At 40.2% G+C, this 12,372-nt stretch overlaps 1 protein-coding gene across 3 annotated transcripts; it reads right to left on the bottom strand.

Moving 5' to 3' along the window:
• Positions 1-4,021: 4,021 nt before the first annotated feature.
• On the bottom strand, positions 4,022-11,299 carry LOC121329020 (uncharacterized protein KIAA2013 homolog). Of its 3 annotated transcripts, none has more exons than XM_041274215.1 (3): positions 9,430-11,299; positions 7,365-8,218; positions 4,022-5,658 (listed from the first exon to the last, which is right to left on the bottom strand). In XM_041274215.1, the coding sequence occupies exons 1-3, from the start codon at positions 10,376-10,378 to the stop codon at positions 5,629-5,631; spliced, it is 1,833 nt and encodes a 610-aa protein (XP_041130149.1). In that variant the 5' UTR covers positions 10,379-11,299; the 3' UTR covers positions 4,022-5,628. The 3 variants fall into 3 exon arrangements, with proteins under 3 accessions (XP_041130149.1, XP_041130150.1, XP_041130151.1); XM_041274216.1 differs by having other exon boundaries at positions 4,022-5,655; XM_041274217.1 differs by having other exon boundaries at positions 4,022-5,403.
• Positions 11,300-12,372: the final 1,073 nt, after the last annotated feature.

Raw genomic sequence — 12,372 nt, 5'->3', positions numbered from 1 at the left:
TTTTGTAACTAGGGCCCAGAGATCACTGCGGTTACAAACCTTACCTCTTAAATCCTTTCACCTATCAATTCATTGCGAGCTCTTATTTATTTGTTAATTATAGCAAAAGCTATGTAAATGTCAAACAAACAAACAAACAATCAAATCTAAACGAATAACTGCAGGACGTTCTATTAAAATATAACATCCACTTTAAAAAAAATATTCAAATAAATCACACTTCGGTTTTAAAATGGTTAACAGACACTGCTTACGTATTACATAATAATAATATTAATATATATATATATATATATATATATAAAACAGACATTGGATTCGAATGTGTGACACACGACTGCCACCCTTTTAAAAAAAACTGCATTACTTTTGTTTGAAAAAATGTTAATAATTCAAAAACACTTTGGTGATTAAAACAAAATATTACCGAAGAACAACAGATGCTTATTTATTTATTTATTTATTTATTTATTTATTTTAATTCAGACGTTTATATTTATTTGGATAACTTATTCAAGTAAACGTTATTATTTATTTTTTGTTTGTTTGTTTGTTTGTTTTGTTTTGCTTCCTATTGAAATATAGACAGCACACAGCAGTAGCTGGCTTTGGAATCTCATCATTCTGCAAGACTGTTATACCAAATACATAGCGCTATACCTGAATCGTGTAAGAAAAAGCAGTGCAAAATATATTCGATTAAGAAAAACGCAGTTTGTGTGAAATATCTGATTTAACACAAGTGTTGCTGTCTTTAAATACTGTACGTAGACACACTGTTGTGTAATATTTTGTAATCTATTTTGTTTTTCAAAAATAGGCTACAGAATAAATAACTGGCGTGCAAACACACGAACGCGATTATAAAAACGAAACGCCTTTATATAGTAATTGCAATACATGCTGTAGCCTGTTTGAATATTGAAAGCGTTGGGTATATTTAATATTGCAGCAGTTTGACAGCTCCGTTGCCACGCTGTAGTCAGTAATGTTATCAGTTCGTTTACCTGCAGATCTCGCAGTCGCTATCGGTATCTTCCAGCTGGTCTCTTGGATGGGACCTCTTCCCCCGCTCCTTCCCTCGTCTGTGATTAATTTGGCTGAATGTCTCTTTCAGTGAAGAAGAAGAGAGCGTCCCCGAGACAAAGCAGTCGGTTTTCATAGACCTTCCTTCTCCTGACATCAGCCCTTTATTGCGGGTTATTCCAACAGCGCCGTCCTAAACGCAACTCTGCTCTGTGCGGTGCGGCTCCTGTCAGAGAAGAGCCAAGCGCGCACTGATACTGCATCCACACCTGTGAGGATGAGGTAAAACTAGTCCCTTATTCCCGACTGACAATAACTTTTCAAATGAAGGCTATTAACAGCAACAACAAAATAGATAAATAAACCCGTCACTTGCTGTTATTTACTACTAATTGTTGTAGTATCTGTTCTTGCGGACTGGCGGTGCGTATGGAAATCCAAGATCTAGTTTTATTTGTCGTTTTCAGAGTGGGATCTTGGTTCTTATTGTATTGCATCCTCTATACAAGCCTGCATTAATATTTGTTGTATTACAGCTGCTATATTGAATCCTGGTATTACAGTTTGCAAGTACATGGCTGGAACATTCTACCATTGCTAGCTTTCTACAAACTAAAATATAGTCTGCTTATTAAAAATAATAATATAGGCTACAATGTTTTTACTTTTTAAATGTTAAATGTATCTCATTTTTTTCCACAGTGTTTTTTATTCCTCAAAATATTAAAACATGCTGTTTATCCCCACATGTGTGTGTTTAAAATGTGCCGAAGAATATTGCTATCAAAAACGAGATCTTATGAGATTAGTAATGTTCAGTCGTGTCTTTTTACATTTAAAATACATACATAAATAAACAATAAATGAATATATCGATTGGTTGCGACATTGTTGCAGCACAATGTTCCATACTATGCATGAAACGCTCCACGGATACAAAGCCTATATATCAGTATATAACCTCATTGGACCTATCATTCCGTGTTATTTCAAGATAACCACCGTTAGAACTGTAACAGGTTTAATAGCGTTTTTCTGGTATTCATTAAATCGGGTTTAGTCTGTTATTTGTTTCATTCAACAGCAGTCCAGGTAAAGTCCAGGCACACGCTGTTTTTCAAAATCCTATTCTTAACTTTAGACAAACATATGAACCAAAACAACAGAAACAATTCTATCAAAAAACACGGGATACATATAATGAATTGGAACAGAACAGAAAAACAAACAAACATAGTTCGTGCATGAAACTGCACTAGTCTATTATACAGATAGTGAACAGCATCTAATCAGTTAAGAGGCAATAATTGGCTGGGTTTTCTTACAAAGCATGATATGTTTGTAATTGAAAAATCAAATTGTTTTTCTGATGATGCCGTCTATATCGTGATCCGTTAATGGAGTTGCAAACTGATTGAAAAGCTTTTTTAAAACGCGACGCACAATTAAATTCGTCGGATGTTTTTTTTTTTTTCCTTATTTAAATGCAATATGGACGATGGGTCCGAAGGTCGGGTTATTGCTGCATGTTATCCGTTCAGTGGTTGAAAACATATGTGTCTAAATGTTGTTTTTATCTTTTTAAGAAGAAGAAGAAGAAGAAGAAGAAGAAGAAGAAGAAGAAGAAGAAGAAGAAGAAGAAGAAGAAGAAGAAGGTCTTTGCATCTTTCCAAAATTGAAGGGTTTTCTCCGATCATGCTATGATACTACTATCATATTATATGCTTTTCAACGTGTGTGTGTGTGTGTGTGTGTGTGTGTGTGTGTGCGTGCGTGCGTGCGTGCGTGTGTGTGTGTGTGTGTGTGTGTGTGTGTGTGTGTGTGTGTGTGTGTGTGTGTGTGTGTGTGTGTGTGTTTGTGTGTGTGTGTGCGTGTGTGTGTGTGTGTGTGTGTGTGTGTCTATTGGTGACTAATTTGAGAGGCTTATTAGAATTCGAAAGTCTTTTAATGTGCTCTGGTGGAGAGGCTATGTGCTTCTACACGCCAGCTGAGACCTGCGTGTGTTCTGGAGCCAAGGGCATGGATCTGCTCTGCTACTGGACCTCCTAAGGGCTACATTAACCATTCTTCTTCCTTCATCTCCCGTTCGCACGCTTTCTCATACATTCTGGATGGACCATTCCATTACGGCTGGGTTCTTTTGTTTACTGTTAAAAAAAAAAAAAAATCTATTTGCTGTTTATATGCATGTAAACATCTAAAAATACACATGGGAAACATATAATATCCCCGTGTTCCGAAAAACTGTATAAAATGAATGCTGTCGCCAAGTTTCTTCACGATTACATTAAAACAACACCCCGTTTTTTCTTTATTTATTTTGCACCCAGAAATCAAACATAAAAAAACAGCATTTGAAACATTTTGGATGGTTTGTGTAGCCCTTTGTAAGGAAACGTTATCAATGACATATTCCTTCATTTATTACAATACATCAGAAGTAACAGGGCACGTCACATTCGGTGGAGCCCCACCCTCATTCTTTGAGAGTTTAACATTACAAGCCTGGCATTTATTTCTAGTAATTCAGCTTCTTTACAATGAATTGAAGCTAGCAAAAGTCGTGCACAGTAGACAAAGTCCGTGGACTAGGTCTCAGACTGCCCTGGCAACAAAAGCAAAATGTAAAACAAACTTATAACAACAGAAATAAAGACAAACGATAAAGAAAGCGGATCTGGGGAGTTATCCCCTATATAGCCTGACCTCTAGTGGTTTAAACTAAGGATGACGGAAATTTGTAATGAAAGTCAGAAAGACCTCGAGTTCATAATGTTACCATAGGCTCAAAAAGTAAGAACATTTTAACTGTTAAAAAAAGTAAAATAAATATAACGGACCTACAGCCATAATTACTCATCTATATTGATTTAAAATAATATGGACTACAAACAAAACAAACATATTGAAAACTTCAGTAGTGGATTTTTAAAAAATGATTACATATAATTCCCCCCCCCCCCCCCCCCCCCCCCCCCCCCCCCTCCCCCCCCCCCCCCAGTAGGGATTTTTCGGTACAGTTCCAGTGACGGTAAATGATCCCCACTGTAAATATTGAATCGATCAGTAAGTTGCTGTAGTGCAAGCCACAGTAAATACAATCCAACTACCAGCGCGCTAACTGCTGCGTTTGATTTGTAAAAGGTTGAAAAGGCACTGCTCCTGAGTTTAAGCGTGTTGCTGACAAATCCGCTATTAACTCTGACAACTACTGAAAGAGAAAACAAATATTATAAAATAACATTTTGAAAATCGTTTGGAATATTCAGTAGTCAAGCACACATTTTTATCTGTACAAATTATTAAAACACACGCAGAACACCGCCTACTATGAACAAAAAATAATTTAGCAGTAGATGCTATAGTGTCGTTACTTTGACTGCATTCGGAATATTTCCGATTCCTTAAATATTTCCAGGAAAACCCTACATTGCTAATTCATCGCACGCTAAATGTACACAGTATTGTTACTGTGGTAAATCATCTGTTCTGTTAAACTGTTATAGGCAAACATACACACAAATCTGGATTACCCAGCCCCCAAAGAGACAACACATTCAAGGCTGCCTATTCACTTGTACTGGAGTGAAATGTGTTATGGGGATTGAAGGCTGACGACAGCATATTACATTCCACTGCAGTTAACCAGCAATGCAGAACTGCCCAGGCTTGAACTTCTTGTCAATCTGGACAAACAGATCAATCTTTATTACGTTAACAGGCAAGTAGTTTTCAAGGTGTGTGTGTGTGTGTGTGTGTGTGTGTGTGTGTGTGTGTGTGTGTGTGTGTGTGTGTGTGTGTGTGTGTGTGTGTGTGTGTGTGTGTGTTTTAAAGTCTTTTGATTCAATCTTGTGTGTGTATCATTATGTGAGCCTGTGGAATCCTAGTTGCAAGCCCCTTTTGAATACTTCCTGATTCAAAGTAAAATCACATAATCCATCTCCCTTTCAACTCTGCTTGGCCATGGTATGATTAATTTCACATTTTCTGGTTGAGTAAAAAAAAAAAAAACAAACAAAAAAAAAAAAAATCACTGCAAATAACACCTCCTACACGCATTCAGGAGACTTTCAAACCACACAGTCGCTGCGTGTGCAAACAGAAAGCCCTAGAAATCTTTCTTGTTGTATTTTTAAACTAACATCACTGAATCAAGGTGATCCCAAGATCAGGGAAAGTGTTCCCTCTGAGTGAGGCCATTACAATAACATTGCAAAACTTCTATTGCAACACTTTTTCATTACTATCTAACCAAGGAGATCAAATAATTTAATAACGTCTTTTTTTAACAGGTCGGGACTTGGAAGAGCTTCTGTGGCTGCCGTAGCTTCAGTGTGGATTGCTGGAAATTCAAACAGTTCACACACTGGGGTCATCCTGTTAAATTAAAACAAACAAAATAAAAATAACTTAGGACAGTGTCTCCTTGTCAATGTCATAACCTTCACATGTCCCAAACAGATCATCTGAAAGACAGTAAGAAATCGTCCTTTGTGATAGAGTAGGATCTTCAAACATTACGCTCTGTACATGACAACCTTACTCAGAAGGTTGCATTGAGGACTCTTCACATCCTTTAACTGCAGGCTGATTCCTAGGCTGTCATAAGTCATCACTGGGGTTCACTACCTGCTGAGGTCAAAATAGGTCAGAGAAAAAACAGTTTAATCTCCGTACTGTATGTACTTTAGAAATAATGGATCTTTAACCTTAACTTTAACTACACACCACTTCAGAGATCCAGGACAATGGAGCTATTTCTGAATACTGAACTAATACGTAGCACAGCGAATGCCCTGGAATCTATGGTTGTATTCACAGTGCTCCATTCAACTCATACAAAGAGACACACCTTGAATCAACTTAGTTTGGTAGGCAATGACAAAGACATATCTATATATGTCTATATGTCTCTCTCTCTCTCTCTCTCTCTCTCTCTCTCTCTCTCTCTCTATATATATATATATTACAGTAGCTTTCCAGGGTTTGAGGTCAATTCCAATTCCATTTCCAGGTTTAAAATGAATTCTCAATTCAGATTCCTTCGAAAGGAATTTGAATTGATATTTTACAGTTCATGGTTGCTCTTGTTCAACTGCTTTCATTTGAAGCCAGTTTAACTGACCAGTCGGGACACTAATTGAATTGGTTGCCACTGTGAGAAGCTCATTTACTGAATTCTGCTCGTTGCAGTTTTGATCAGTGTTGTGTTGGAATTGAATACAAGGGAACGGGAATTGGAATTGAAAATCATCTGGTAGGTAATACAGTGAAATGTATGGCAGGGTTTCATATCATTTATGAAAAGCACATCCCTGACCTCCTAGAGATTTCACTAATCTTTGAATTTTACTTCTAGTTGAACCAGGGTGGGTTTACTATCATGTACACCGAATGACCTACATTACAAACTGTAAATTACTTTGTGTGTCTTGTAAATAAAAAAATGATTTACTAAGCAGTTTTCTTCCAAAACTATAGGGCATATTTACGGTAAAGCTCCTACTAGTAAAAGAGTAACTAAATAGACCTCTTAAATTAGAAAGGTTTTAAAGCTAATTGAATAGATATATTCTTTACATGGACAATCTAAAATATATAAACAGTATGTAAAGTTTCTAGGGAAAGTGGAGAGGAATAAAGTCTCATTAATAATGCAGTATCACTTTTTTAATACAGCAGTATAATCATATTATCTATGGATTGTTTGTGATGAAAAGGAGGGATCGTATGAATATTTTAGTTATTTAATTTAGTTAAGCTAAACTAGATTAGTCAGAAGTGACTCACTGACTCTCAAAACCTTGTTGATCCTTTTTTTTTTTTTTACAGCAATATGCTTTCAATAAAAAAACAAAAAGAAGGGATGCTGCATGTTTAATGATGGAGCACTCACACACACATTTTGGCAGAAGAGCTTTGCCTATATGGAAATGCAAAAAGAGGTGAGTAGAAAGGTTTCATTCTCTGAAAGACTGATTTGAACAACAATGAATCTGCTTGTGGTTACAGAGTATGAGTCTGTAAACCCAAGAGATATAGAGAGACCCCAACAACAAAAAGCAAGGACCTTTATTGAATAGAAACATTTTAAGCCAGCACCACATCTTTTAATTTTTCTCATTTTTTTGTTTGTTGGTACAGTAAAAGGGAAAAGCAAGTTCTGTATAGCCACCAAGCACCACAGCACCCAGGGATTTAACTGGAAAAGATATATTTTTATTATTGTTTTTTTAATAAAGAGGAAAGGCAGAACGGAAACAGAACAAAAAGAAAAACAGCAGGGGGGGAGGCGACAGCTGTAGCAGCAGCAGCAATGCTGTACGTTGTTTCTATACCTTGTTCCTGAAAAGCCCTTTCGCACCCGGCCCCCAATACTCATTGTAGATCAGTTTGAACAAGAAGAGGTGGAACAGGGTTATGAGGGAAGCCACGCTGAACCAGAACAAAAAGGGCAGTCCTGGGTACTGCTTCGCCATGTGCTCTTCGTGAGCAAGAATGGCTTTCAGGTGAAGGGTGTGCCTCAGATCCTGCAGATGGGTCAAGTCCGTGGAGATGTACAGCAACGGGGTGATGGGCTGGGTCACCATGACTGGGAAGACGTGCCCTTTGACCTCCGAGGTGAGCTCTACAGGCTCGTTCATGCAGCCGGCCTCGCAGGCGTACAGCTTCACCTGCTTGTCCTGGGGCTTGACCGACAGGTGGAGGAAGGGCTTGCCCTCCGAGTCCAGCAGCACGGCCAGGTTGATAGAATCCTTGTTGTAGTGGATCCCCCTCAGGGAGTAGCTGTTGTGCAGCACGTCGGGGTCCGCCTGGAACTGGAGGTGGTTCTCAGTAAACTGGAGCCCACCAAAGCTCAGCACCATGCCCTGCATGACCCCGTGGACCCCGGCTGCCACCAGGGCCTTGCAGCCCCTCTTCTGCAGGGTGAGGTTCCAGAGGTTGACCAGCTGCAGGATGTGCGCCACGCCGCTCACCTGGGACGGCCACAGGTTCTCTGCGTGCATGGTGGCGTGGCCACTGAAGCAGTGATCGGCATAGTTCAGGCTGGACTCCAGCTTCTCGCGCTCCTCTGCGCTGAGCTTCTTGTCCAGCAGGGGCGCTGTGGACATGGAGAGCACATAGTACAGCGTGGTATTGACAGTGTCGCTGGAGGGAGTGTGGGCATCCATGATCTTTTTCATCTCCACACCTAGGGGGAACAGAAACAGCATTTAAGCATTTGTTTTAGAACACGTTAATCACAGATTGATTGTCAGTAATACAAATAAAAGCCCATAAAGAGCTCAAAGGGGGGGCGTGTGGTGGGGGGTGGAGAAGAAGCTGTAACCTGGAGACTCTAGAATCCAGCCCAAAGGCAGATCAAGCTTGTGCAATGATCTGTTGGCTGAAGGAGGACTCGTCAGAAATCTCAGGAATCTTTATACGATCCAATGAAAAGACACACACCTATACATACCCCTCAGGGCAAGGTGGGGATTCATCAACAGATCCACAGGCAAAATGGGGCAAAATGAATTATGAATGCACCACTTTTTCCAACGACAAGAAAGGGCTTCACTGTGCTCTGACTGTGTATTTAAAAACCCAGAAACAGGCAATTTGTATACTGCTATCGAGCCTATAAGTCTGTGCTGAGGATTCAAGTCAACAAACAAGTTATATCAAGTGATTCAGCATGCGCTGCTGAATAACTGGGGATTTACGATATATTCTGCTGTTGTCGCTATAAGAAAAAAAAAAAAAAGTTGTTTTGTAAACACCATGGCATGAGATTCCTAAGCACTGCTAAAGGTTAAATAGAGTTAGAGTAGTATTGCAAGTGGAAGCGTTCAAATATGCAACAAGGCCTAAGGCCTGGATTAATCAGCCCATCCTTGCGATTACTGGGCAAGCATGTGATGCAATTAAAAAGATGTCATAATGTCAGGGGGCCTTGTGGGTATGTGGCAGCTGCCAGACGAACAACACTTCACAGAGCCACAGATAAATCTGTAGAATGGGAAAAACTAAAGAGCGACAGTCCAGTATCATTATCGTACATTCAAAATATGCAATTACAGCTCATTTTTATGGTATAGCACCATAAAACACAACTAAAGTTATTGCCTTTGCACATCAATAAATGCTTTGTTTTTGACAGTTTATAACTGACTCTACAGAGCTTTGCGAGAGCATGCAGCCTTTAAGCAATATGTATTATACAGACTGAATCTTGGGACATGGTGGCTGGCCTGAATTTGGCTGGCCTGAATTTGATTAAACTTTGACATCTGTTGCAAGAGGTTTTTCACTATGAGTATAGGTTACAGTGATTAATCAACCCACTAGATTCTATTCTGCATGCTAAGGATGTAGTATTTTGGTTTCCTACTTTGTAACAGCATTCCTATTGACTCTTACCCGAAATGAAGAGGTCAGTCCATGACTGCTGATGCTCCTGGTAAAGGTCCTCTACGCTCATTCTCATCAAGTCTCCCATCTCTCGCCTGGCTCCCTCCTTCAGTCTGCTCAAAGTTTCTTCCAGCTTTGAGGAGTCAATGGGCTCGGAGGTGTACACCACCGAAAGCACGTTCTCGGCAAACTCTGACTTAGCGACAACCTGAAGCCTGCTGCCCATTTTCTTGGTGGCCACCGCGACCAGCACGATCTGCTTCTTCTCGGTCAGGACCCTCCCTGTAGACAACATGATATCCTGGTCCTCGATCTTTTCAACGCTGGCCAAAAACTTGCTCCCAAAGGACGGGGTCAGGGAGGCAACGTCAAAGGTGACGGGGCGGTCCGTAGGGTTGGAGATGTGAATCCTCTGCAGGTATAGATTGGGCCGGCTGCGGTGTGCGATTAACTCTTCCCGAAGGGTCACGCAATCACCTTGAGTAGGCCCCACGAGCAGACAATGGACCGAAAGCACAGAACCTTTATGGAACCAAAGCATCACAGCCTGGCCTTCAGATCGCGTCTCGGCTGGCTTCAGCGCCACTAAAGGCGGGTATTCGGTCAGGAGAACCGGGGAAGAGCCAGGCTGGGAGGAGGAGACCCAAAGCTTGTTGCTCTCAATGTCCACTAGGAGGTGTCCATTCCCAACAACAGCAGGTCCAGACGCCCTGCCTGGTGGCGCTACCAGGACCCCTTCCCCTCGGTCCACCAGCGGTTTCCATCGTTGCATTTCGGACTGCAGGCAGACTCCCGTGGCCCCGTGAGGCTCCCCAGAGCTAGTCAAGAAGCGCAGGAGCCCATCTGAACTGAGGTACCAGTATATAACCATGAAGAGCAGCAACCCAACCAGCATCCTCCTCGCCCAACTGCTGGACAGCAGTCCTGGAAGCCCCTTCAGTCTCTGCTGTAGCCACATTGTACTGATTTTTCTTAAAGCTAGAAAATTATATTTTATAGACAGACGGAATTTAGTCTTTTCTGTTTGTTTTTTCAATTTGACAACATGCTTTTCATTCAGAAGCCTTGCTTGGCTTCCATTTTCACATTTGAAAAAGAGTAGTCAGGCATTCCTTTCTTGCGTCATTTGAAGTTGTCACCCTCGGTAACGAACTGTTTTAAATATCAGCGCCAGTCGTGTCAAGTTTGCATTTGGTTCGACACCCTTTAAAAACACTCGAGTCCATTTCCTACTGAGCCTGGAGATCTATTTTTTTGCGCTCGTCTTGGTTTGGTTGCCGTGTCCTTCTTCCTAGTTGAAAATAAAAAATCCCAGCTACCGGTTTGCAATTGGGTCTTTTCACACATTGATTCTTACTTTTACAACAAACAGTATTGCAAACTGACGAACGTGAAAAACAATCTCATTCCTCTTCCCGTCTGATTACATTACCGAGTTACACGATCTGTATACAGCTCCAAGTGCTGAAAGGTGTCCTCTCTTCATCATGCATATATATGAATAACTAAAACACATTAACAGACGCTTTACAGTAGGTATCTCAGCAATGATGTATACACATGTATTTTGCTGGTTCGCTTGGATGATACACTTACTGCAATGCCCAGACTGTGCTCTTGTTAAAGTATTTATCACGACCCATCTAACACACGACACTACCAGGAGAACTGGTTACCCCTGGTTTAGTGTGAAACGCGAATATCACGCCCCTAACATTTAAAAATCCCCGATCTGGCATGTTTAACGATTTATCTGCAAGGCAGTCCGTTTTCAACCGAGGGGAGCAATAATTGTGCGCACACGCTAAAGATCGTCGCTTCCTTCCTTTCCAAGTCACTCTCTGTGTGACACTTGGAGCTACCGTAAACCGTTTTCTTAATTTTATTTTTTATTTTTACCAAAACAGGAAGTGTCGCGCTTTATTATTATTATTTTTATTTATTTATTTATTTTTTTTTTTTTTACGGCGTTGTTTCCCTGGTACACTTTACGACTTTCGTTTCAGCTGTTGCGAGGCAACGTCTCGTCGGCTTGTGACTGTTACGGCCACATTACTCGCTGAAAAAATAAAAATAAAAAAAAGCAACGCTTTTCATAGGAACATTGACAAATACTAATTTTCCCCTTATCACTTTAACATGTTTATTATTAACTGGGTATACACTTACACAGCAGAGCTGCTAAGTTGTGTTACAAAAAAGTAACTATTTTATAACTAAGTTGCGAGAGTCGATGTTTACACGTCCCGCACGTACACCGTGAAACATCTGGCTTTGCAGAAACTTGGGTTAACCCCGTAAAGTACACAAGGAATTGAGCAGTTGTTCAAACAGTTTATTCTTAAAGTAATTTTGAGACTCAGATACCACGAGGAAATTGAGATGACGACCAGATCCAGCCTGTCAGTACATTTTAAACCCTGTTTCGTGAACCTCATTGCAAAAATAAGAAAGTTGGCATCACTTAATTTGCTGGTCCCTGGTACCTTAATGGGGTAACTAGTGTATAGACACATACGTGCAGAATTCAAACAGCAAACGACGGCAAACACACGACAAATGCAGCTGTGCAATCACGGGAGAAGAAAGTGTTTTATTTTTAATTGCCAACTTCTCCAATAAGAACCAACTAAAAGGGCGAAAATTTAACATCATAATTTAAGAAAGATGAATAAGTATATGTCATTGGCCTTAAGTTTAGACAAAGGGAGCTGGGTAGTTATGGCAGTAAAACATCTTACTGTTAGTAACGTGTCTTTTTGTTGCGTTATGAGGAGTCAAATTAATGCAACATAAGAATATTTTTTTGTACTAATTGGCCCTGTTTAAGGTACATTGTGTGGTGTTTCATTGAGATCAAGGAAACATAATCAGCTGTAAGAACAATTTTCAAGGAAGAAAGAGTCAGATAACCCAGTAATCAATCACTAGCAGAATCTAAATAACTTTTTT

This window comes from Polyodon spathula, chromosome 16 (assembly GCF_017654505.1).
Source record: "Polyodon spathula isolate WHYD16114869_AA chromosome 16, ASM1765450v1, whole genome shotgun sequence".
Classification (NCBI taxonomy): Eukaryota; Metazoa; Chordata; class Actinopteri; order Acipenseriformes; family Polyodontidae; genus Polyodon; species Polyodon spathula.
The sequence above is the reverse complement of the archived record's forward strand: the minus strand, read 5'-3'. Positions and strand labels throughout refer to the sequence as shown.